The sequence below is a fragment of the Xiphophorus hellerii genome, chromosome 5 (assembly GCF_003331165.1).
Source record: "Xiphophorus hellerii strain 12219 chromosome 5, Xiphophorus_hellerii-4.1, whole genome shotgun sequence".
NCBI classification, from domain to species: Eukaryota; Metazoa; Chordata; class Actinopteri; order Cyprinodontiformes; family Poeciliidae; genus Xiphophorus; species Xiphophorus hellerii.
Window position 1 is genome coordinate 17884504 of NC_045676.1, and position 26127 is coordinate 17910630.

The 26127-nt window shown below is 42.8% G+C and overlaps 1 protein-coding gene across 1 annotated transcript; it reads right to left on the minus strand.

Annotated features, from left to right (window-relative positions):
• Positions 1 to 1132: 1132 nt before the first annotated feature.
• Positions 1133 to 21985, minus strand: LOC116719801 (axin-2-like). Its single transcript, XM_032562504.1, has 12 exons — positions 21727 to 21985; positions 21119 to 21392; positions 19388 to 20385; positions 15046 to 15186; positions 11485 to 11587; positions 9791 to 9931; positions 8312 to 8733; positions 8075 to 8224; positions 7759 to 7989; positions 6952 to 7041; positions 6460 to 6585; positions 1133 to 2453 (listed from the first exon to the last, which is right to left on the minus strand). The coding sequence occupies exons 3-12, from the start codon at positions 20230 to 20232 to the stop codon at positions 2327 to 2329; spliced, it is 2376 nt and encodes a 791-aa protein (XP_032418395.1). The 5' UTR covers positions 20233 to 20385; positions 21119 to 21392; positions 21727 to 21985; the 3' UTR covers positions 1133 to 2326.
• Positions 21986 to 26127: the final 4142 nt, after the last annotated feature.

Consider the following 26127-nt stretch of genomic DNA (forward strand, 5'->3'; position numbering starts at 1 on the left):
TTGCTTACCATGCTTGGTTCTGAGTAAACTATAACTTGCAGCCACTTCCATAAGTTATGGCACCCATGGTGAGGAAGTGTTTCAAGCCTCAAAATAAAATATTTTACTGTAGCAAAATCTCACACTTAGAATGTAGAAAAAAGATTTTATCCTTCACTTTTGTTCAGTGGGGAAAATAATCAACAATAAGACTTTTTTTTTTAAATAAAAGCTCAAAGGTGACAATTATTGATAACAACTACAAACCTATGAAAACAAGGCTACCTAGTTAAACTAATTAATCAAAGCAGCAGCCAGGAGGGCAAAGGTGAGTGGAGGACCAGCAGAAATCCACCGCTCAGGCCGGACACTGCAGATGGTCAGTCGTCCTGCTCTTTATAAATCAAGTGGTAAGGAGAATACTATTACTGAAATAAATCCTTCATAAGTTCTGTTTGCACCAACATTGCACATCACTTTGGTATCAGAAAAGTGGAATAAAATTAACTCGGTAAATAAAACACGTAAACTTTCCTTTGAGCGTCACCATTATTGTCTTGGTCTATCAATAAGTAGAAAAAATATGGATACTTATGATGTCACTCTGTAAAAACATGAAATAAATACATCTGCTTTCATTTGAAAAATATAAAACTTTAATAAAGGCTACATCTCTCAATAATTACAATAATTATAGATCCATGTAAATCTTTAAATGAAACTCTGTATATAATGTATAATTTACAGTTTAGATATTATGAACCAAAAACAACAACCAAAAAAAAGGCCATGGTGTAAAAAAAGAAACCCAAACAAAATAAAAAAGAAAAAAACATGATTACAGGACATTATTAAAAGCATAAAAATATCTTCTCAACATAAAACCCTTCTGAAAACCAAGGGATATATATTAAAACCCTGAAACAGGGTAGCACATGGTATGGCATCCATGTAGGCACAGGTGCTGTACTCAAGAAACACCAGCAGTCATGTGTTTGTGTCTGTGTGTGTTTCAGTATTCATACTTCAGAATGCATAATTACAATATACGCAGGAGCTCTGCTATATTTCGGTGTTACTGTAACAACATTCAAAAGATACTGGAGCGGAAATTCTTCACGATGTTTTTGCTGTTTTATTTATTTTTTAAAAAATTTTTGTTTCTTTTTTTTCCCCTCCCGCACACGTCGGCCGACTTCGTCGAGAAGTCGCTCTCAGTGGCTCAAACTGATTCTTGTTAGCATGAGTTATTTCGGTGTGCGGGCTGTAAACACTGTCTTTATTAGGCCTTCTCTCTGTGTGAATCTGCCCACCCCTCCATCCAGCCCCCTCCCCCCCTTTATTTCCCATCCCTGTGCAATGCCTGGTTTACAAACAAAGGCACAACAAAAAAAGATTGAGCTCTGTCGCTAAAGAGGGAAAGGCAGGGAGAAAGGGAGGGACAGGGGAGAAAGAGAGAGAGACAATGAGTGCTGGGAGATCCTGGTGAGACAACTTTGAACAAAACTATCAGCAGCATATAAAACTGGGATCGACCGTTTTGTGAAGCTTTGGACTGGACCCACGCTCCGGTCGTTATTTTGGGAAGAAAGTGGCAACAAGGCTAGTGTGACGACCTTTGCGGAACATAAAAACGGACAAACATGAAACGGCATCACTACGGTATTCTCCCAACATTCAAAGCAGCTTCATCATTGGCTGGAGAAGGGAAAAGGGGGCGGGGTCAATGGATTAAGAGATGGGAGAGGGAAGGGTTATTTTAATAAATACTAAATAAAACTTTAAACTCAAGACAAAAAGGATTATATATACATATATAGATATATATGTATATCTATATATATATAAAATATGTGTATATATACATATATATGTATGTATATGCACACGTATGGGCGTTTCTGTTGGCGCCTGCTTAGCCCTCTGCACAGGACACCATCAGTCTGCCGTCGTGTCGCAACTCGACGGTTTCTTCAGTGGTTATCTTCAAGAGGAGTCGGGGTCTCTCCTCCCCCCTGGCCTCCGATTCTTGCGTTGGTCTTCAAAGTTTTGTCCCTTTGTGTGATCTAAGGCTGATTGGTTGAGCGAGTCAGGGAGGGGGCGGCTCCTCCTCTGAGTTCGGCATACTTCATTGGCTCGTCTTCCTTCAATCGCGTTTCTTGTGCTGGATATATTAACTCTGTTTAGCTTAACAATAAGAAATATTAAAAAAAAAAAAAAGTCCAGAGGTTTTTTTTTTGTTTGTTTTTTTCATAGAGTCTGTTGCTCAAGTTCTTAAGGGAAAGCTTAACTTGTGGTTGGGCATAGGAAGGGCACTGGTTGTTTGTGTTATTGTTTTTCTTTTTTTTCAGTCCATCCTCTCCACTTTGCCCAGGACCTTGCCCTCGTACATGGGCAGCACAGTGGCATCTTCCCACACTTCCTCGAACACCGCTCCACACTCAAACTCATCGCTCGCCTTCTTGAAGTAGTACCTGAGGAGGGAAAGGAAGAAAAGAGACACACAAAAAGAGAAGTTTGTGATTAGAAAACGCGTAGGTGAGTGTTGGGAAAGAAAAGAAAACTAAGCTCAAACAATAGCTGACAGAACGGCAGCAGGAGGGCAACCGATACATTTCATCTTGTTCTAAACAGCTTTGAGGCTCCTACACGACTACTTACATGTACACGCTCCCTTTAGTCCAAATCAAACACTCACACTCTCAGAGCCAGAAATGGATCTTGTACAAAACAACTTAGTCATAGCCTTCAATGCCATCCCTGAACACTTCAAAGGTAGAGCCTGACTCCACATCGCACCGCTGCGCAAACACAGCTGAACCTCTCGTTTAAACACCGCCTGTGATAATTCGAGCCGCTAAAAACGGCTCGTCCGCGAGCGCTTGGCTCTTCGTCGCAGATCTGTCTTGCCAGGACTTATTAAAGTTGAAGGGTTAATGAGAGGCTGTCCTTAAGCACCTCCCCCCCACCCTCTCTCTCTCTGTGGCAGCCACCCCTCCCCCCCGCCACCACCACCACCACCTTCCTTCCTCCCAGTGTCTCCATGGCTTCTAATTGGGCTTGTTGTCAAATCAAGGGCCTCTCTGTCACACAGGTTGACATTTCAGGTGCCCGAGAGTCTGCCTGCGACTGCACTCCACTGCCTGCCTCAAAACCCAAGATTCTTCAGACACAAACACGCACTGTGGAAAGCTTCCAATCGAAACGATGCTATTTCACACTTACAACACTCTTCAGTGTGGACGCAGCATTTTCAGGATGAGTGAGACAGGCCGGGGTCGGTATGAGATTCTCATGTAATAACCCTATGTAAAATAATGTTCTGATGAGATCAGAGTACTGAAGTTTTTCAAATACGTTCCACAAACAAAGTCTTACCAAATATATTTTGCCTAGATTTAATGCAAATTTCTTAGTACACTAGAATTAAGACAAAATTAACTTGTAAGTAACTTTTCAGCAAGATATAGGAACTTATTTTTAGTCAGTAATTCATTAATGTCGATTTAAAAAATGCTAGTTCCACTGACAGATTATTTTACTATTTCCCACGTTATATATAAAATAATCTGCCAGTAGAGCTAGCACTTTTCCATTAATATTAATGAAATATTTACTTAAAATAGCCTCCTATTTCTTGCTGAAAAGTTACTTTTAAGTTAGTTTCATCCTAATTCAAGTGTGCTAAGATATCTGCACTAAATACAAGGCAAAATACTTGGTACAATTTTATGTTTTTGCCATGTAAAAGTGCATAGCGTGATCATATTCAGATCTTAGAGAGATAGACTTTCAGGAAAGTTGAACATAGTTCAGCAAAATTGCTCCATTTTCTTTAAACCTCTGTTATAGAACACGCTGAACTTTGAAATGTTGGCAGCATTTTGAAAGTCTGCAGTGAAGATTATCAACATTACAATAACATACAATAATGCTAATGACTTTTGCATTCGACTATGTAAAATTCTGAAGTCAGAAGTAAAATCACAGCCCTATAGTCAATTTCTCTTTGGATAGAAGGGTAGAAAAAACATGATGTTCTTTATTCTTGTAGAAGTCATAAAAAAATTGTCAAAACTCGCCAAAATCAATATGAGCAGCACAAAAACTGGCGGCTGGAAGCAGGCCACAAAATGTGGTGCATCTGCAGCAGCGGTTCAGCAAATGTGTGCAACAGTTTGGACGAAGGACCTCTGCCCTCAGACGGTATTCCTTGAGGTCACGGGTCACCTCGCTAACCCGCTGCTCTTCTTCTTCACACAAGCGGAGATAACTCCCCAGGCTAGCTCAGTCCCAGTGGCTGTGAAGTCTCCTGATGTTTCTAATGATTCTACTCTCTACTTTAAACCCAGCAAAAAGATCAGCAGGAGGGGATTTAATGATAAGCTTTGTAATGGAAAAATGCCTCATTTTGTCCATGTGTGCCTGCATTCGGAATATAAAACGGAAGAAAAAAAGAAAAAGTAGGGGGAGCCGAGTGTTTTATGAGCTCAGCTTAGAGTCATTCAAACAACACATGTACGGGGAGGGTGTACATAAATATACACATACGTTGTAGTTTTTTGATTGTGATCGCAGACGAATGTGAAGGAGGTTTGCTTCATCACAGCTGCAGAACAGGCAGTTACCATTAATGTGACAAAAAGCAAAAAGCTTGTAATCAAACTGCATTTCTAACAAAAAAATCAAAAATAAAAGTTCCATCTGTTGTCTAACTTCTTCTGGGCATGACTCAAACGCTTTCAATTATTTATCTTTCTTCTTTTATTCTTCTCACAAAAATAGCCACACTACCCATCTTAATCTAACTGGCTGCATTTAAATAAATAAATAAAACTACATTTTATGCTCACAAATAGTTCAAAGTCATCACTTTGTTGCAGAGGCACAGCGACAGAAGGAGTCTTTCCACTGGAACATGTTTTATGTGGCAGGATTTTTCTCTCCTCACAACATCTGGCACCAATATTGTCTGGCAGAGCTGCGGAGTACTGTTCTCTGCTGAACCGCTGCCATGTCCAAATTAACCAACTCCACACATTCTGCTGCCATTGAAGCCAGGCGCTTCATCCCCCACCCCCTGTTCTCACAGGCTCACTGAAGAGTTATGGGATAGCTGGGGGAGCGCTGGCTTGTTTGCGAGCCTTCTCCTCTGCTCTTGCCTAACAAACAGATGTGACTGCAGAGGCTTCACTTGCTGAAATACCACAGAGTCGTCCCCTGAAACAGGTATTTCAGTAGCTTCAGCGGCTGATCTTCAGCACTTGTTGGTACTTATAGCTGAAGTCACTTATGAATGTCCTGATGTTGGGAGTTTGGCTTTGCCGTGTGACACCGACAGTGGCGGCTTTATCGCCGTGCCCAATACCTTCACCAGAACAAGGTGCTTAGCGCAGCGTTCGATTTCAATGTCTGGTGCAATCGTCTGGCGGAGGAATTTGAAGGCACTGCGATGGTCTTTGCACACAAAATAAAATAACCTTAGCTTCAAAGCCGTATTTATTAAGGCTGCCTTAGCATGTAAATCAGGACCAGATGTGAGAAAAATTCACTCCAGATCCCCTTTTTCTCTCCCCCTCTTTCTGAAAAAGCTCTAAGTACAGTGGATGAGCCCGGCTTAGTTTCTTTGTCAGCTTTCAGGCTCCAGTGCTTCACACATACAAACAAGAGCAGTATAAAAAAACATAAAATAAAAAAAAAACTCAATGGGGAGTTTTTTAAGTCCATCTGCTGTGATTCTTGTCCCGTCTCAACAGGTGTCATTAATCATAATTCAGTGTTAAGAGATGCACCAAAAATCGGCACCAAGGAGCAGATGTTGGATGGTTTTCAGTCTTGTCGGCTCTTTTCTCAATCCGTGAATGCACCGTTTAAGCAGTTGGTGGTGAAAACACTACAGTTAAAGTTAACCTTAATGCTACATATTTATTCGTTAAGCAGGTGGCCAGGGGTCAAAAAAGAAGGAATGAGATGCTCAGAGGTGTAAGAAGATATTTGGTAGGAACATATATTTATGTCATGTCATTTCCTTCAGGCTGTGAGAGAGTGAGAGAGAGCAAGACTTGCTGCAGATAACAGTGCAGCTAAAATAAGTGCAGAGAAGTTGCTCCATCATCTTTTTGAAAATTCAAGTCAAGTATAATTAGGTGATAAGTACCTAATTATTCCCATTTAAATTTCCTATAATTTGAAAATAAAATAAAAATATCATCTTCAAATGAATTTGCTTGTTTCAACCTCGTTTACAGTGATTTCACACTCATGACATCATGTACTCCTAATATAAAAAGGAAAACATCTCCCAACATGAAGACATACAACATATTTTAAATGCTGATAAAGACAGCTATTAAGAAAAATCAGAATCAGCGTAAATATGTGCCAGCAAGTGAAAGCTTGATATTGTAAGTCAAACACAAATTTCGGATCAGTCCAAAGTCGTTTGTAGTTTTATTTGTAGCGTCGCAGCAGCATATTTACCGGTAGTTGCCTTTCTTGCTGAGCTGTTCTTTGAAGTGACCCAGGGTGAGGCAGTGGGTCTTCATCATGCTGCGATAAGGAATTTCCTCGCCACAGAAAAAGTATGTTACCACCAGCTCCTTAGACCTGAAAATACAAAATAAAATCAGCTTTTAGATACCTACTTAAAAGTTATTCTTTTGGGTTCTGGTGGTGCATGTGTCTTTGGGAAAATGGTGAGGCTTATGGATGTTGTACTTAAGCAGGATTAATGTTGAATGACTAAAACAGCAAAACAAGAGAGGGCAACTGCTCATTACATGAAAGACGTGAGAACACCTGGGAGGAAACAGAGAAGTCCACGTTTCTTCACCAAAAATCAAATCTCAAATATGAATCTAATCGGATATAATTTGGGAAATTAGAAAGCAAGTGTGCAAAAAGTAAAGAGCAACCAACTAAATCAAAGTAAAGAAACAGAGCTGGGATTAATCAGGGCTAAGGAATGCGTACTCTTCAGGGTTGGTTTGAGAGGAGCCTGCACCGGTTCCAGCAGGTGGATGGCTCCTGTCTCTCTGAAGGCTGCTAGACGCTGTTGAATGCCTGTTAGAGAGACCCGATATTAGAGCCTAACCCATCAATCAGTTTGGGTACAATCAATAGGATGTTAAAGCTGCAGTACGTAACTATTATAAAAAATATGTTTTGCCGATATTTGTTAAAAATTTCACCATGTCGTGATAATATAGTATGACATGGATAATCTGTGAAGAAAAATTAATAAATAAAAAATCAACCACCACCAGTTCCTCCCAGTGCTACTATTGGGGTCTACACAATGCACCGCTCCCGGTTAGAAACAACCAATCAGAGACAAGAGGATCAGAGACAACTGTCAATCACGCTTGTGAACATGCTGCTAAATGTGCTAACGGTGAAGAAACAACTTACTGTTCCAGGAAAAATGTTTATCCGTAGTTATCAGTGGCCATGCTAACTATCCTTAGTATTTGTGGCAGGCTATGTGGTGGTTAACCAGCTACAGTGAAGCAAAGAGAAAGGGGGAGGATATGAGCAGCACATACACAAGAGTGATTGACACTGCTAAAACCCTCCTCCTGGCTTATTTGGTTGTTTCTGACTGAGTGGTGTATTTCTGCAGTTAGTACTGGGAGCTCGAGTTTCACAGATTATCTTGTTATACTGTCACAACATAGCGATAATTTTGATAATTTTAAGAAACATGTAAAAAACATGTTTTAATAAAAGTTACATACTGTAGCTTGAAAGGAATATTTTCTTCATGCGTAAGCATACTACCTCTGCTTTGGTGGCTTGGAAACCTCTTCCAGTCTGCGACAAGCCTCCTCAAGCTGTGCCAGGGTGTTGGGAGGGGGTAAGGGTGGCATAGCAGGATCCTGGATGAAAGGATGGCCCGGGTGATGGCCACGGAGGTGACTCCCGTTGCAGGTGCCAGCTCCACCCCAGGTGTTGGTCCTAGCAGGCAGGATCTTGGAATCGAGAGGACTGGACTTCTTTAGGCCTTGAGTGCTGTTGAATTGATTGCGGAAAATGCGGGTCAGTACAGGACGTGATTCAGACCTGTTGGCCGTACAGGTGGTGTTGCGACCCTTGCCTGTGGGGCTTGTGCTTGCCCTGCCTCTCGCTCTCCAGGATCCACTGCCAAACATTCTGAGAGCGGTCGGTGGAAACCATGGGAAGGCATGGTGAAGACACACCCTCATCGGAGGCCTTCACTGGTCGTCTGGACAAAGTGCTGCAGCGACTGAAGCATTAAACATGGAGCCATTAGATATTTTAAACAGCAAAACACAATGATAGATAGGAGGGGTAGCTAGGATGCTGCACTCACGCAGGTGTGAAGTCGGAGTAATTGGCGCCCCCTTGAGGGCAGAGGCACTGCACGTGCTGAGCCGCTTCGGTCTCAATCTGCTCCTTAGTTTTGGGCCCAGCATGGTGATGGTGGATGTAGTGGTGGTGGATGTGCTTCGTGGACTGCCTGCCTGTCATCAGAACCTTAGCGGACCCTTGATAAGCACCAAAAAGAGTCGCATGGCCAGAGGACACCAGAACGCCGGTCTGATCCGGGGAGCGGGAACGTGGCGAGTGCCGGACGACGCCAGGCGACTGGCAGCCGGGCGTCTTCAGGACACGGGAAAGGTGCTCGTCTAAGATGGCCTGGGGGTCTTCCTCACATTGGCTTGCGGATGGCAGCAGGGGGTGATGAAGGGAGCTGCTGCTGCTCAGGTCGTTGCTTTCCTCCCTTTCGTCCTCCTGCAACCCAAAAAGAAACAGCGATTAACAAAACAATAATCACATATTGTTGAGGAACTTCTCTGTCAGCTTCCCATCGACTTCTCTCAGTCGTCCTGTGAAGTCAGAGAGAGCAAATGCCTGAATAACTTGATGTGAGTTTTTTCCTTTGCTGCACTGTTATCTTCCCTAACAGGCTTTGGGTGCGCTTCATCTATAATGCAGAATCTGCCTGTGCTTCACAAAGAAACTGGCACTACACATATTCAGCAAATGTGCCACTGGAGAGTAACTAAGTGCTATTTGAAGGCACTTAAAGTGTGTCTAGAAACATAAGTTTGAAAGTTCCTCCTTCCAAATGAAATAGGAGAGAACACAAAGGAAAAGTGAAGAAGCAGCTAAATCCAGACAAACTTTGCAATCCCATGGCGCATACCCTGTTCTTCGTCATGCTAAAGCTGGCGTAAAGGCATTTGTACTGAAGTTTAGAACTGCTGCCTGAAATTAATTGGATCCAAGTTGGAATTTACAAAGTGGGAGGCATGCTTTAAGTAGATGTTAAGACTATTTTTGAGGAGGCATAGCGCCTGGCAGAAATATTCACACTCCTTAAACGTTCCACATTTTTGTTGTTTCACAGGATACAGTTTGCATGTGGAAGGATGTGTTCTGGTCAGATGAGGCTATAGTTTAACTTTTTGACAAACATATGAAACACTGTGTGGTAGAGAAATACGTTGAGCACAGCAACCCACTGAAAAACACGGAGGTGGCAGAAATGTGGCTTAAATGCATTTGTTAGAATGGCCCAGTCAAAGTCCAGACCTAAATCTAATTGATAATCTGTGAACATACTTGAAAAATGGACATTTGCAAACTCTATGCAACCAGCCTCACTGACCTTAGCTGTATTTTTCAAATAAGAATGGGCAAACCTTTCTCTATATATATGAAATTTGGAAGCAACATATGTGATTCTAAAGTAGATTTTGTGCTGGTTTGTCACATAAAGATCACTAAACTAAAATGTGTGAAAAGATAACACTTCTGAAAAAGCTCTGTATTTGTAAATGCTCACCTCCTGAATTTGCTGCAGCCTCTCCTCCAGAGAGCTCATCGTGTCCTGCTCACGCTTCAGCTTCTCCAGTTTGGCAATGAGCTGGGCAGCAAAAGCTGAGGGCTCGACTGGGGTCATCTCCTTAGGCAGCCGGTGTGTCCTCTGCGGGGTAATCAACACAGGGAGGGGAGGGACACTTTAACAAGTGTGCAAGTGTGACTACTTGGTGTTTCAGATGGATGCAATATGGTGCATTATTCCATTGCCCTTGCCCTAATCCTATCTCGTTCCAAAAAGCCTGTTACTTTTCCCAAAAAAGGGACCTAATACAAACGCCCTTGCCCTCAAGCTAACCTGAACCTTTCTTGCTGCCCATCCCGTCCCAGATCTTCTCATGCCCAGTGCCCTTGGCAGTGCCAAGCTGCAGGGTGAGGGGAAAAGACGGGGGTAGCAGTAGCGGGGTAGCAGTTGGTCTCGCTCGGAGGGGAGGCCCCCTGCCTGTACCCTCTGTAGCCCGACCAAACCATCAGCAAGGCAGCCTCTGAAGTCAGCACACTTCAAAGGGCCCTTGTCAAACATCAAACGCACACTAGGGGTGGGAGGGACACGCGGCTTTAAATCTCCGAATAAAAGCCAGATATCGACGGAGAAGAGAGCGAGTGTGCGTGTGTGTAAGGGGGGGGGTGACAAAATTAACAGCATGAAGGGAGAGGAAGAAGATTGAGATGTGTGTGTTTGTGGAGTGGCATTGGTGGCAAAGATGGGAGGAGAGAGAGTAAGAAGACAGAGGAGTCAAATACTGGGAAGATCTGAAGGAAAGTAGTAATTTATTTCCAGGCTGCATGCAGGGCAGCTCAGAGGTACTCTAGTCACATTATCCTCCTTTTTCTTTAACTATATGCGCTGGCTTCTCTTTCTCCATTTCATACTATTTTTTTGTTATTTGGCACACTGGCTTTCTTGATTTTGACTTTTTTTTGTTGTTTCTCTCATCTCTTTGTAGGCACGATAAAGGGAAGAAGAAAAAAGGAAAGCAGAGCTGCTGGCAAAGGAGCGCCAGCCCTGCACGGGGCCCCCGCTGCCTGGGGCTGGTGCATCATGGGAGACAGAGCCATCTCCAAATCAGGAGGGAGACATTAAAGAAGAGCAAGTGGAAAAGAAGGAAACAGAGAGAGAGAGAAGGATAGACTGAGAGAAAACTGGGAAAAACAAAAAAAATTGCATGCACAAACACACACACACAAACACATTTCCTCCACAAACATACCTGTGTTTGGATATGGAAACAAAAAAAATGTGTGTTTACTTTCCTCCTTTCTTATCTGTCAACCTGTTTTCACCCAGTTCTTTAAACCATATTGCAGCAAGTTCAGCAGGTCAGAAAATATCTCAAATCAACCAACCTACACTGTCTGGTTCACACACAAAAAAAAGAAATTAAACCAAATACACAATCTTGAGGAATTCCTGGTCTGTAATCTGATATCATGGCGATTGTTGGCATATAGTTAAGGAGACAGAAAGATTTCAACTATTTCTATTATAATAGCCACAGAAGCAACTGAGATAGAAATATAACAGAGACATTTAGACATTAGAAGTATGCAAAGATATTTATTTTAAGGATTTTTTGGAAATATACAAGGAATTGAATTTGTCATACTCTGAAAAGAAACTGAAACTCAGAATGTAGATTCTAACAAAGACGAACTTACAGGAAAGTGGGGTAACGTAACTTGGCCATTGATCTTAATGTTACGATGCATCTCTCGCTGCAGCTGCTTCTTGCTGCACATCTTGTAAGGAGGGATTCCATCTCTGCAATAAAAGCAAAAGATACAAACCATTTAATGTTGTAAAAAGTAACTAAAATCCAATAATAACCAATTTATTTTTGAAATATGCTGATCACTGTATCAAAATAGCTCTGCTAATGTTTTTTTTTTCTTTTAAACTCATTTAAAGCACCATTAAAGAATACATAACAACAACCAATGTTTACTTTCATAATGTTGCTGTTCGTGTTTTTGGGATGGGGTACCATGTGGTATTTGTCCCGTCGCTAACAGTGAAAGTAATGCAGCGAAAGACTGGGGTGTAGAACTGAAAGCAGAGATTATTGCCAGCTATTGGCAATAATAGTAATATTTATGCCAGATATCATTATCATCCCAGACTTTCCTATCTATGAATACTTAGTGCAGAGTTTAAATTTTCAACTCTTTAGTATCCTTTATGCATGATTAACATGGTTGGTGTTGTTAGCATAGCTAGCATTAGTAAAATGCCAGTCTCCATATTCGCTTCAGGATTCAGACCCTTATCTTTATGCTGGGGTTTTCAAAAGCTCCATCTCAAACAAGTTTCATTACAACTTTGCTGTCCAGCTTACTGCATTCTGATTTAGTAACCTGCTGCTCTTGGCCTGCTCTCTCACAGCCTGAATGAATGACAGGGATGTTTCTACATGGAGAGAATATGGTTTGATTTAAAATAGCTTACTAAATCTCAGTCTTTACTTTCATTTAATACCTCACTGATACGGAAAATAATAACTGAGTCTTCACTCAGTAACAGCTTCCTCAACAAAGAGTGTTGTAGTTAGCATAACCTGGTATCGCTTGTGTATGGGGCATTAACTCAGTGGTTCCAAAAGTGTGGGGCGTGACCCCTAGGGGGGGTGCGGGAAGCAGTATGGATGAATGAAAAGAAAAACAAACAGCTACACAAAAGTGTTTCACTGTAGAGATGGTTTGTAGTGTGTTTTGTTGCAACCTGAAGTGTGAAATAAACTTCAGTGGAGTTTGAAAACAAACTGTGTGTATAGGTTTATGCCTGGTTGAACGATGTGTGTGCCCAGTTGATTTTCTTTTTCGGGGGGATTTTATTGTAATCCATAGGGGGGCCCAGAAAATCTTTGGGAACCACTGGAAGGGTGGGGGGGCAGGAGGAAATCTTTGGGAACCACTGCATTAACTGAAAATATTATGAAAATATTCACATTTTCGAGTTTCAGATTGGCCAATGGACAGGACCTCATCAAAATGTATGCATTTAGTTCAGCAGAGGACTTTTCAGTGCATCTCAGACATTAATACAACCAAACGCTCAGGCAGCTCTTAAAAGTCAAGATAAATACAGAAACACAGAACAAAACATAAAAGAAAATATGAGCTAAAGACAGCCTTTCTGATTGATCTACTCTGTTATTCAAACTGAGGGGGAAAAAATGCAGCTTTCAGTATCTGGTTAGTTTGAAGCTACAAAAGACTAAAGCAGCATGCCAAATGGTACTCAGGTTCTTTTTGCTTTACAGCTATAGCTGTTCGTCTAGCTAGATGAAATAGAGATGTTTAGCAAGCAACACTAAAACTCTCTGGACAATTAAGAATTTATTCTGGGAATCTAATCCTCCAGTTCTGTCTGCCGGCTTCCTCCAGTCAGCTGCCACTTACTCTCGGCCAATTATTGCGGCCGCTTTGGCCGCTCAGAAGTGTCTGACCTAGCCCAATCGCTACTTTTTTTCTGCTGCCTCTTTGAAATCTCACACTCATGCACATATGCACCCGCTGCCATCTTCGTTTGGCAAGCGCTCCGCAGCGAGCCTCTGATCTCGGCAACATCAAAAGGCTGGTTTGTAAGATAAGGTAATGTTTGAAGTTGGTGCAGCAGCATTCCCCAGCGTCCAAGTAAATCCATAAATAAGATATAAGCAAAAAGAGAAAAAAAAAAATCCCACCCTTCCACCATCACTACCACCACCACCCTTTCTCCTCTTTCTAAAATCCATCTCTTTTTGTTCTTTTTCTGGGAAATTAAGATTCAAATTTGCTGACCGTCTTTTAACTGCTAATCAAGCTGTCCTCTGGAATGAAAAGGAGGGAAGGATGTGCTAAAGAATACGACTTTGACAAGTGATGCTGTTCAGCAGTTAGCTCATTTGTTTCATCTGAGGAACTTTATCACATTTGATATCAGAGAGATTTGATCATGGACACAAGGTTGGCAATGTGACCTATGTTGATTCTTCTAGCTCAAATTCAATGCTTCCCAAACTACAACCTGAGACAACAAGCCGTAAGCCCTGAAGGAACAGGAAGTAGCTATGGGAAACCCAACCTGAACTAAAAAGTTAACAGCAAACAAAGCTTATCAACTCCTCCCTGACCGACTTCACTATTTATCAAAATATCCCAGGCCATGTGACTGGACAGCAAGAGAATGGTTTCATGGCCCTCACTTTTATGGGGATCTCCTATTCAGCGGTGCAAGTCATTTTCAAAGCAGCTAGCCACCCTCTTATCCTGCTAAGCTCCCCTCACCTAACAATAGGCTGAAAGCGATTCGGTTAAGCCCTTTATACTCCGTGCACTTTATTTTCTCACTCCCTTGCACTTGGGACCCTCGCCACTCTTGCTTACAACTCTGGAAGATGGAGGAGAGAAGCTGCATGGGTAAACTAGACCGGCCAGGCGGGGAAAAGGAGGAGAAGGGGGCGGGGGTTCCTTACGTCTTGCCCCGCGGCCTAGAAATGAGTAGCCCCCGTGAAAGCCTCGCAGACACATGATCTCAGCACACTGCAGAGGCCGGTGGCAGGAAACCGACCCACCATGTGAGTAAGCCGCCTTTCATTTGGTGCCAACATTTTTTCAATGAGTTTGTCTTGAAACCGAATGGACAACCCCCCACACCCCTTTTTACTCTCCTTACTCCTGCAGGTCTTCAAAAGGGAAAAGCGATTAGATAATATGAAAAAAATAGAAGAAAAAAGTCTGGTGGCAGAAGGGTGGGTGGGATGAATACATATCAACATTGAGGAAATGAGGCAACGCCCCCACCCACATCAAGATGTCTTTTTTTCCCTTGTTCCAGCCTGCAACACATCAGAATAAACTTCAAAAGGCCTTCAGACGTAATGACTTTCCCAGAGTTATCTCCCCTGAGGCCATAGTAACAACTGCACATTAATAGAATTACCTGGAGTCAATCACAGAGGATAATTAAAATACATTACACACCATTATTCTTCGGCAACGCAGTCCCCTGGCCCCAAGGAAAAGCTAAATCTGTTGGATTACAAGGCCAAATATTTTTCTTTACACCCCTGGACTTTTTCCTGGAAAGGTGTTGACTGACTTCTGGCCAGGGCTCATTCAGATACGATGGAAATAATAAATTGCACAGAGCTTTGGCTGTGATCGGCTGCATGGAAATGAGCCTCCTGAAAACGCTGCAGTTTCATCATTTTAGGACCTGCATAAAAGCTCAACACTTACACACTACTGTCAGTCATCGACAGAGAGTCGTCTGTCGCTGCGTCGCTTGAGATCTCGCTGTCGTTGGCACTGGTGGCGGGGGCGAAAATGTAGCCGGAGTTGATGAAGTACGGGCTGGCGGGGTCTCCTCGTCGATGGGACCTGAGAGAGATCCAAAGATGTGTTTTTAACGTGGGTTTCTAATAAAATGTGGGTGTAAAGGGTCTCAACAGATTTTTCTCTTCAAAATTCCACACACCATTTTTACCGATTCACCAATAAATCGGCAAGAAATTGGATCTCTCTTTCCCTTGATCAGCGCAGAAAGATGACTGATGAGTCGAGGGCTGAGAATTTCTTTATTACTTATTAAATACAATAAAACCAAAAACTCCAACCAGGTTTTGGTCAGTAAAACCATCGACTAGAATATAATTTACTACTATCAAAATCAAAGAACAGGTGTAACATTTTGTTTCTCTTTTTGTGCAATAGTGCCCAAGAGAAGAAAAAAAGACGAGGACCAGTGAAAATTGGGATCGGAAAGTCAGACCTCAAAGAAAACAAAGAGGAAATTGATTTCAGGAAATAAACGCTTGATCTCTATCTATTTTTATAACATTTGAGAAATATGAGTGAAACACATTTACCTAGTTTGGTTTTATTTTCTGGATGTTCCACAAATGATGGAGCACAATTCTCAAGTTGGCTGCGTTTTAAGTGAATTTTTTCTTTTTTTGGCCTACAGACTAAGTCAAATCAGCTCTAGATAAAAGTGTAACACACCTAAATTTAATTCTAATCTAGACTGGGTTTCCTAAGGTAAATTTAAATCCTTTAGATGAATCTTGGACCTTTGCTTACATGCTTTGCTTTTATGAAAAAAGTTAATGTTGTGGTAAATCAAATAAAAACTTTTTTATTTATATTTAAGTCAATGTAAAATGCAATTTTTCCTTAGATGTTTCTTCTAGACCACTGCTTCCCAAAGTTGGAGTAAAAAATTAGCAAGTGTAGGAAACCTCTTTAGAAATTAAACTGAACAAAACGAAGTGCGAGAAGAATAAAAATGTATCATAAGAATGTTATTTTCAAGTAGACAAGAGTAACTATGTTGGCTGCTATTGGTGTTTCAGGTGTCACTGTAGTCCTGTTTAATTGACACAGTTTGTATATTCTATTATTGGGGATCAGATGTCTCTTCCGCTGTTCTTAGGTGGGTCAAAAGCTGAACAGTTTGGAAACCAGAGCTCTAGATAACAGAAACTCAAACATGTTTTCACCCTCCACTTCCTTTTTCTCCATATCTATCCATATGAAAAATAACCAAAGCAAATGTCATAATCTCCAGACTTCAAGACAGAGAAGGAAGGGCGAGGTGACAGTTTATTTGCTCTTTCCTGCTCCGGTTGGTGTAAAGTCAAACAGCTCTGAGCTTGTTTTGCTGATGTCCTCTGCAGATTTCTGTAATTAGAGCGGCGTGTGTGAGAGGTGTCCAGGAGGAATGTGGCATCAGCGTTATTCTACAGGTTGCTGTTTACTTTCATGTTCTTCCTCTCTAACATGTAAGGACTGCAGCCTGTTGTTGGGCCCAGACTCCTGATCTCTCCCACTTTCACCTTCCTGACAAATTTACTCCTCCATCTCTCTCAGCCAGTTTGCCCGCCTTGCCACCTCTTCCATGCCTTCCTTTCTAAAGTCTCTCTGTCTCTTTGCTCTCTATCCTGCTGTGTTGCATTCCTGCTCCAGGAGTGAAGGGGTGGACAGGGAAGGAGAGGAAGGGGGAACTTGAGCTTTAGAGAGGGAGTGAGAAGGAGAGAGGGAAAAAGGGGGAAGGAGGGCCCCTTTCTTTATGAGAATGCCTTCTGCCGGGAGAGCTGAGGAGAACCCCAGCATGACTAAAGCCGTAGGCCCCAAGCACAAATCTGACCTTTGGAGGGTCCACGCAAAGAGTCAGGTATTTAGCACAGCTGGGCTCTCTGCACACCCCCCTCCCCAACTCCCCATCTTTCTTTTCTTTCTTTCATGACCCCCCCCCCACCCTTCCTGTTTTCTCCCCCTTCCCCTCCTCTTGTCTTTCTGTCTCCTTCCAAAGCATGCTTAGTCTCTGTCAGACGGATTTTTTCCCCCCTCTTTCATACAGAAGAGATAAAAGCGCAGGACAGAAATGAAAGAGGAGGGAAAACACTGACGCACATAAATCCATTGCGGAGCGGGATCTGCGGTCGGAGCGGCGGAACTGAGACGAGGATGTTTTGTCGTGCCGTTCCACCGCTTTGGAGTCTGGGAGTGTTGGAGGTCCCCCCGAAAAGTGACGAGAGGAGTCTGTGCAGTGGCAAAATTAGTTCCACATGTTTGAGATGGAAATTGGTTGACCCACAGAGATGGTGAGGGGCAGTGGGGAAGGGGGACGAAAGGGTAAAAGGATGGTCTCTCTCTCTCTCCCTCCCGCTATTCTTTTTAAAGAGGAAAAACAAGAACACAGGAGATCACACCAGGAAAGCAGGATATGCCCACATGTCAACAAACCCTGCACTTATTGGTTCCCCCGCTCTCCACATGGCCACTTCCAAGCAAATGAGCAACTGTTGTTATCTCACATCTGCTCCCATGAAGGGCAAAGAACTCTCAGGGGACAAACTGGAGTCGAGTTATTACACTCAAACACCATTATTACACTACATTTTTTTAAATACTTTTCCACTGTGTATGTGCCAGTGAGGGATTCCCACGGTGTGATAACCTTGAGTAAAATTTTAAAAAATGCATAACAACATCACGGTTTTAGAGTTTCAAAACAAAAATGTACAACATGATCTGACTGCTTTTTTTCCAACGGCTTCACGTTTCCAAACTGGTTCTTTCTAGAAAAAAAGATGTAGGAGCTGTTCACCAGCTGACAAGCAGTGTGCAGCAACAGTTTGTTGAGACATAGCGCTAAGTAATTCATTCATTCATCTCATTAAATCTTAGAAACGGTTCACAGAGAAAATTCCAGCAGTTTTAAAGCTGTTACTTGTTTAAAATCTGGCTATACCTACAAATTTAGATTAAAACTTTTTCTGAAGTCCTTCTAGAAACATATTTCTACCATCACTAGGAATTAGCTACGGCCATTTTCATACCAAAGAGCCTGTTAAATACTTTAAAGCACCTGACGTGGTCGTTTGTTGAAGTACTATAAAAATAGGAAGCCTTCCTTTAACCAGCAACAGGTGGGGAAAGGGCAGCACTGCACTACTCTATGCTTTATTCAGTCGGCTAAAACTTCAGCCTCCCCAACACTGAGGTATCTCAAACTAAAGGTAGACTTTTCAAAACGTCAGCATACCTTTTTACCAGTAACAAACCCATTTGACATGAAGGGTACAAATGATCTACAAACTTGGCGTTTTCTAGCCAAACAAGAGTATAAAGCAGTGACTGCCTTCAGATAAGACAGATTTGTTTGGTTGAATAAGAAAGAAACAAGTTCTTGAATTTCCTTTGATGAAGCCTCGTGCACCCAATCCAAGATATGGAAAAATCTTCTTGGCCTGAAAAGATTGCAGCTGTTGGACAATGTGTGGGATGACTTCTTAAGATAAAACGCAAATGCTTTCCACACAGCTCTCCTTTCATCTCAGACCAAAAGAGCGATATCTGCAAAAGTTAGGGTTCTTTTGCTCTTTTTTTCCCTTAAACTCTGTGTTTGAATTTCCAGACATTAAGTAGATTCTGTGGCAGTAAACAAAATTTATTAAGGCTCGGAGAGGGCAAATTATATATATATATATAAATAAAAAACTATCATCGCACTGCTTGATGTAGCTGTAACAGTCATGAGGTTTTGGTGTCTGAATTCATTCCTGCTCCGGAGGAACGGTTTCAAAGCACAGGAAACTTGAGCAAACCAGCAGAGGGCTGCCTGCAAGACACCATTTACTTAAAAGGAACGCTCAGATGCATTGATGTTCTGTACCCGTCCCCGCCCCCTCCACCCCTCCAACCTCTTGACTAACTGCAAGGCAGGAGGGCACAAATATACAGGCATGTTCCTCTGAGACCCTTTGATCATGTGGCTTTAACTCTCTCCCCTCAATCATTTGTGAAATAACTAAAAATGCACCAATCTGTCGTCCACGGATCAGAATCAGCCAATTTTCTCCTGCGCTGCTCTGATCGGTTAAAGGCAGGTCAGATACATCAGGACTAATAATTCCCATCATTTCTAGTCTTTAAAACACACCAACCAGCAGCTACTTTGAGTACTTTTAAGCTGAATAAAATTCTGATAAAGGTTGCATATGTTTGGAGCCATAAACCGGGATCCTTCTGGACACTTTTCTAGTTTGTGAAAGGTGAGCAGGAATGCAAAGGTTACCTGTAGGTCTTCTCCAGCACTTCAGCTGCTGTTCGGATAGTAGCAGTAGCCCTCAGGTTCTTCGCAGACAGTCCCACCACAGACCCCAAAGCTTTCGCCTTCAGGTCACTGCAACTCCACTCCTCTTCCTCCATGAGAGGAGGGAGATATCCGCACATCAACTTGAGGCTGCCCAGCCCGCCGTGGTTCATGTAGGCGGCGTTCTCGCAGCCAGTGCGCACGTATTCGAGGTATATGTCAGAGGTCAGGAACATCTGGTACGCGTTCTCCTCCATGTGGGACTGGACCTCCGTCTGCGCCTGGTCGAACATGGCCGAGTCTATCTGCTGCTTCTTGATACTATCCCTTATGAAGGTCTTGGTGGCCGGTTTCAGCTGCTTCGCCACCACGCTGTTGTTCTCGATGTACCGCTTGAAGATAACTTTGGCAACTCGCAGCGTTTTGGTATCCTTTAAGTCCATCTGCCGGAAGCCGTTGCAGGCGAACCAGAAGTCCAGCGCGTCGACGCAGCGCTCCCGCTCCAAGAAGGTCCTGAACAGGTGAGCGCCGTCCAGGTCGCCGAGGAGGAAATGCAGAGACTTGGTCCACCGAACGAGCGGCGAGTCCGGGGACGCGCTGCCCTCCGGCTCCCCGAGTCCATCCTCGTTCCTCCGCGGCATGGAGCCGACAAGAGCAGCGGCGGCGGCAGCGTCGGCGGGGAGATCTTTAACTTTACTCTGGGCTCTCATTTTGCCAGATCTGCTCGGGTTGTAGCATGACGCCTCTCCCTCCTCCCCCGGCACCGGAGGACGGGGAGCATCTTCTCGGAAGCTACCGCTGATGTGCTCCGTGAGCGCCCTGCTCATGGCTCCGGCTGCCTGTGTGAGAGTGCCGCCGTGGTGCCTCCGCTCCAGCTTCCAAGCTCCCCCCACCCCCCACCTCCAAAAAAAAAAAAAAAAAAAGATCCTCCTCGCTCACTCTCTAAAAGCAGCGGGGGAGCTTCTCAGCTCCTCTTCACTCTGAAACACAAAGTATTGATCTAATCAAAGCCAGATCCTGCCTGAACTTCAAAAGACAGACATCAAGTAAACAGTCCCTTTCAAAAAAAAAAAGAAAGAAAAAGAAAGAAAGAAAGAAAGAAAAAAACTAAGGGTTCACAGATAAAGGGAAAAATGAAAGCCTTTTTTCTCCCTGGTTTCATTTATCTATTTATAACCTAAATGAGAGATCAACTGCAGCCCACATTCTCTCCGTGCATTGATCTGCCACATCAAAACCATTTCAGCAGAATAATCATCTCGCACACGGTAACTCTCTTCATAGAATCGCATACTATAGCGGCTTACACGTGTTCTCCTAACGAGTCCGTGTCACAGGCTTCAACTCCAATTAATTCCCAATCACACACGACCACTCACTTCCACTTGTCCGCACAGACTCCCCATATGCGCCGCAACGAACTTGAGCGGAGAGGTATCTACACCGTGCGTGATTATTATCAATCAGAGCGGGTGATTACAACATGTTTTTTACAGTCCGGAGACGTGTCTGAACTACCAACGACTGAGCTGATTCTGAGGAAGAAGATGAAGAAGAAGAAGAAGAAGAAGAAGGAGGGAGGGAAAAGCTAAGCAAAAGCTGTTAGGATCGGGAACTTCTAAGAGAGCGTAGCCACAAGGACAAGTGGAAACGGATGGCGAAGTAACGCACCAAACAGCATGTAAACAACAAAAAAAAGAAAATGTGACATACCATGGCAGAGTAGATCGGAATAAAGCCCATGAAAAAGTGAAGAAAAAAAAAGTTGAACTCTTAGTCCATTTGTAGATCAGTCCAAAACTCCGAGTGGTTATATAGTCCCCAATAAGAGAAGAAATCAGCGACGGGCGGACTTATACCGAGGCTCCGCCGCGCCACATGCACGTCAAGAAAGCGCTGGTAGTTTAACGCACTCTGTCCCATTCAACAACTGACCTCAGAGTAGGCAGGCTCTTCGCCTATGTAGATCGCTGGGGGTGTCAAAAATCTGAAAGAGGGTGGAGAAGAAGAGGGGTCGGTCACACGTTTTTGTTTTGTTTTTTAAACCCAGTCAAGAGAAGAAGCAACACCGCCCGACAAATATTCGTGTTTTTTTTTTTTTTTAATCTTAGCCACACATTCATACATTCATGCGCTCCCTCTCGCTCCTTACCAAACCCGCGCGCACACACACACACACACAAGCTTCTTATCTATCATACCGTATTTCTCGCCCACAAACAAGGAACACAGCCCACATTTCTCAACTTCAAAGCTGAGGAGCAGCACATCAAAGCGGCCGAGAGAGGGGGCCTCTGGAACAGCTTCCCTACACAACTCACCATCCATGTTGCCGCTCTGATTAGAAAACGTAAAAGTGAAGTAAATATGGTCCCAAAACAAGCAGTCTTGGCTTCGCTCCCTGTCCTATTCCTCGCATTCGAGAAGTTTAATTCGGTCGCAAATAAAATAAAGCTGCTTGTTTGTTCTCCTCTATTCCTCTTTTTGTCTCCGCAGGTAGGTGTTTCGAGAAGCCATGGCAGGCGGTTGAAATCCTCCCGGCTGTTTCTACACCAACTGGGCTAAAGGTTTAAGTGCGGACTTCAAAGTGAAGAACCGCTGGCCTGGTCCCGGAAGAGACATAAAAAAAAAATGCTGTATCCAGTCTTCACAATTAGAAGTAAAATAAAGCAACAACAACAAAAAAATGAACCACCTGGGGGCGAAATAATAATACTCAGTACATGATTAATATATTAAACTGTTTTCCATGCAAATTTCTACTCTCAAGCGTCATAAGCAAGGCGTTTATGAGGGTTTATTAAACTTTTACACACAGGGAAGGACTAAGTTGTCTGCCAGGACCTTATCAAAGAAAGCAATCTTCAGCCAACTCCCTGAGGCTTTGGAGCTTCAGAAGTATTTGATCCACCGCGCCAGTACTATTATTCTCACTGTCTTTCTGTTACAACACAAAGTTTCAACAGGGACACAAAGCAAACAAAAGCAACGGTATGTTGACTGTGACCTCCTTAAGTGACAGGAGAAGGGTTAGCACTCTCCGCGGCATTTTGTTTTTACAGTGGTCTCCTTTCTGTGGGCTTTTATCATCATAACCTGCCTAATTAAAACTTTTCTGATATATTTTTATCGTACAGTAGCGGTTCTTGAATGAATGGTGCCCTGGGCAAGAGCCCCTCCTTATAGATCCCTATGGCAGTCCATGCTGCTTAAAGCTACAGCTTATCAGAACCACAAGGAACTACAAAATGTGATTTGTATAAGAAGGTTTGAGATGGACAAGGTCAATATGTAAACGTTGTAAAATCATTTTGAATAGCTTTGACTTGTTTTTCACACTCGTCTCAAGTTAATTAATGCCAACAAAGTGTTGAAAATCTCTTTTTCAGCAAGATGACACATACAAATTGTTTGGGACTGGTGGTAAGTTCGGGGAGTGCTCTTGGCCTCCTAATTCCTCAGGTTTCAGTCCAATCGAACTTATGTGATGTTCAAGCAAGTTGAATCCAAGTGGCGGGTGATTAATTTCAGTGAAATATTTTGTTTTTGCTTCCTATGTTTTCACATGGCAGAATTGCCTGAACTACAAAGGGAAAATCATGTATAATGCATAAACATTTGGGTAGTATAAAGGGGACATTAGTTGAGCTGAATTCTGTTTTGGGCTTTCATGTGGCCTTGGACCCTGGCACTGGCGTACACAATGATTTAAAACTTATTCTTTAACTTTTGGGCCCGATTTAATAATCCTGTGGAGTGAAACTGTCAAATAATTTACATATTAGTCACAGGATTTTAGCCACAAAGATGTGAGTGTAACACACTCGCCAGTTCCACATTCAGGGGAAAATGGCACAGCATGACATTTTGATTGAAATTGGACACAGAGCAAAGGCAAAGAGCTGTTCTCTAGTCTTTTAATTCACATGACTTCCCTAATGTCATTGTGACAGAATCTTAAAGAGTGGGTTAGACAGTGATCCAATCCCATGGTACTTCAAAGGCTATATTGTCCCTTTGATGTTGAAAATCAACTTTAAAGGAGGATATAATTATATAAGTCAGCGGATTCAAATTCACAAAACTCCCATGATGGTACAGGACAGGACAGCTAATGAAATCCAGCTTCTCTGAGGTCACTAAAAGATGATTAATTCATGCTGACTTTTAGGAAGCAGGGAAAGAAACATAATGTAGAAACAACAATGTGCGCTTAAATTTGTGTGAAATCTTTGCCCCTTAATTCATCTACTTTGGCAAATATATATCTACAATATATACATATTTTAGCTATTGCTGTTATTTGGATGATAATTCTAATGTATCTATCCAAGTTACACCTTAACTTCATATATACTTTGCTAAGTAATTTAAAATGGCTGGTCTGACATCTCACTTCATATATTGTTTGTCATCAAAGCAACATGTGGTGATTATTTGTTTGATTAGTTTGATGTAAAAAAAGCATGTTTTCCACAAAACATCTGCATTTCTGTAAAATGTTATCACCAACTGGTGATGACCAAAGTCAAACCAGTTAGCTCCACCACCCAGGAACCAGCAGTGCCTCATATACTGTTCCCACCACAATCGTTCCAGTCAACACCAGAGGGATAAAGGAGGAACAAAATCTAATTACTTAACAGTCAGAAAGACAAATGTTGCCCCATGCCCGTTCCACACTATCGCACATGCAAAAGTGTGGAATAAATAAATGGAAACAAACAAGGTCTTAATTTTGTTTAACAACGTGTGGCATGCATTTGTAATCAACCCCCTTTACTAGTCCTAAATACATTAAAATTTGTGGATGTAACTTGCCAAAATCTAAAAACATTCAAGGGGTGGAAACATTTTCAGTCAACTACTGTGCCATATACGCTCCCTCCTTTAATTCTTCTTTTTTCTAATTGTTGTGAGACGTTGAACCCAAGAGACCACACCTGTTGACCATGGAGAGAGCACTCTTGTGTTGAGCAGTAACAAAAGTGTGAGGTTGCGCTAAACTCTCCACAAGAAACTCCTTTTTGAAGTTGACCTCGCCCTGACCCCTTTGTAAGGACTCTAACCGACGTGCTGGGGGGGATCCAAATGCACTAAAAGCACAATACAGGAACAAAAGTGCTGCCACTGACAGGCTATGAAGCCCCCACACCCCAATAAAACAGGGTGACCTCAAGGCTAATTGAGAGCTCGTGATCTGGGAGAAATTAAAGGCATCTGGTAGGGCCAACCGCAAATTGGAAATGAAACTCGTCTTTAATTAGAGCCTCCCTTACATGGCAAGGGAAAACGTTCATTTCGCTCCTGTCAGCAGAGGTGTCACCAGGACGCACAGAAATAGACAGAGGAGTTAAATGATGGCACTGGAATGGAAGAGATGATTTGTTTGAAAGAAATCGTCTTCCCTCCTTTCTTTTTGTTTCTCTCTCTGTTCCCTTTTTAGCGACGTCGCTGCCGAACTGCGGAAGTCTTTGATGGTGCATCATTAGTTGCATCAGTCAAACATAAGGCCCGTATTCAACCCCTTTTTGTCACTTTTTTTCACAAGAACCTTTGGATTTGCATCACATCACATCACAGCCACTATGCGTTCCCACATCGCGGACAATAAATCCCATACAGCTTGTTTTTCTTTTTGTTTTAATCACTCTTTGCTCTTCACAAAATCCCCATACTTGCACTGAAATAGCACAGAAAAAAAAAAAAAAAAACACAGACGAAAGGGTGGATAATTGCAAATAACCCAAAATTTGGATGTTCAAAGGCTGTGGAGGGTTGGAGTGATAATTTTGGCTGAAGCATCACCATAAACACTAATAAAATTAAGTGCGTCGGTGGGGAGGAGGGGGCGTGGCCAGGCGTCCCTTTGAACAGACCCTGTGATCAGTTCCCCCTCTCAATTAGCGTATTGTCCACTTCTCCTTTCAGCTGGGAGGGAGGGGGCAGTCCCCCCCCCCCAGCTTCCCTTTGAAGTGATTATCCCTTTATCTCAAGCCTGAGCGAAGAATATCTTGGGGGACAATGGCAAATTAAAGCCCATATGGAGAGAAGCGTGAATGTCTGTTTGTAGGCTCTGAGAGAAATGGCAAAAAGGAGAGAAATAAACAGGGAAAGGAGGGAGGGAGGGAGGGAAAGCATGGTAAACAGCATCATTCTCCTTGCAGATGTCAACACATTCCCAGAAAAAAAGTAATTTAGAGCTGACACTTGTAGCAGAGAGAGTTTGTTGGAGAAGCTGAAGGAACTGCGAGGAAGAAGGATGGGGTTGGGGGTGCGGCGGTGAGGGTATCTATCTGCTCTGACAGATGGAGAAAGACAGAGAAGCAGGAATGGGGAGATAGAGGGATGAGTGTGGAGAAGTAAGAGGAGTGCAGTTGTCAGCAGAATCAGATGGCGGTCAGGCAGACGGGCTTGAAGAAGATACAATTAAAGTGTGGAGTTAAGACGGGCTTTGAAGTTGGACATGGTGCATAACACCCTTAAAGTTTGAGAAGCCAGCCATTCATTCGCTTGTTATGTCTTGTTAGAGGAGCATTCCTCTTTAAAGACCCAATTTGACAAAAACAAACTCTAATGTCAATTTAAGGGAGGGTCTTGATAAATAACTGGCGACGAGAAACAGGTGAAGTTGCCAGCTGATAGAAAAATAAGCAAAACGTCATGGTCATCTTTTGAAGCTCATTTGAGAGACTCAATAATAAAACTGTGGGTGAGTGAAT

Bases quoted from the DNA above. Each gene is read 5' to 3' on its own strand.
- LOC116719801 (XM_032562504.1), bottom strand. From the start codon at position 20,232: ATGAGCAGGGCGCTCACGGAGCACATCAGCGGTAGCTTCCGAGAAGAT. The intron at 15,187-19,387 runs GTAACCTTTGCA...GATCTCTCTCAG, and splicing joins GTGCTGGAGAAGACCTACAG to GTCCCATCGACGAGGAGACC. The intron at 2,454-6,459 runs GTAAATATGCTG...TTCCCTCCTCAG, and splicing joins AGCAAGAAAGGCAACTACCG to GTACTACTTCAAGAAGGCGA.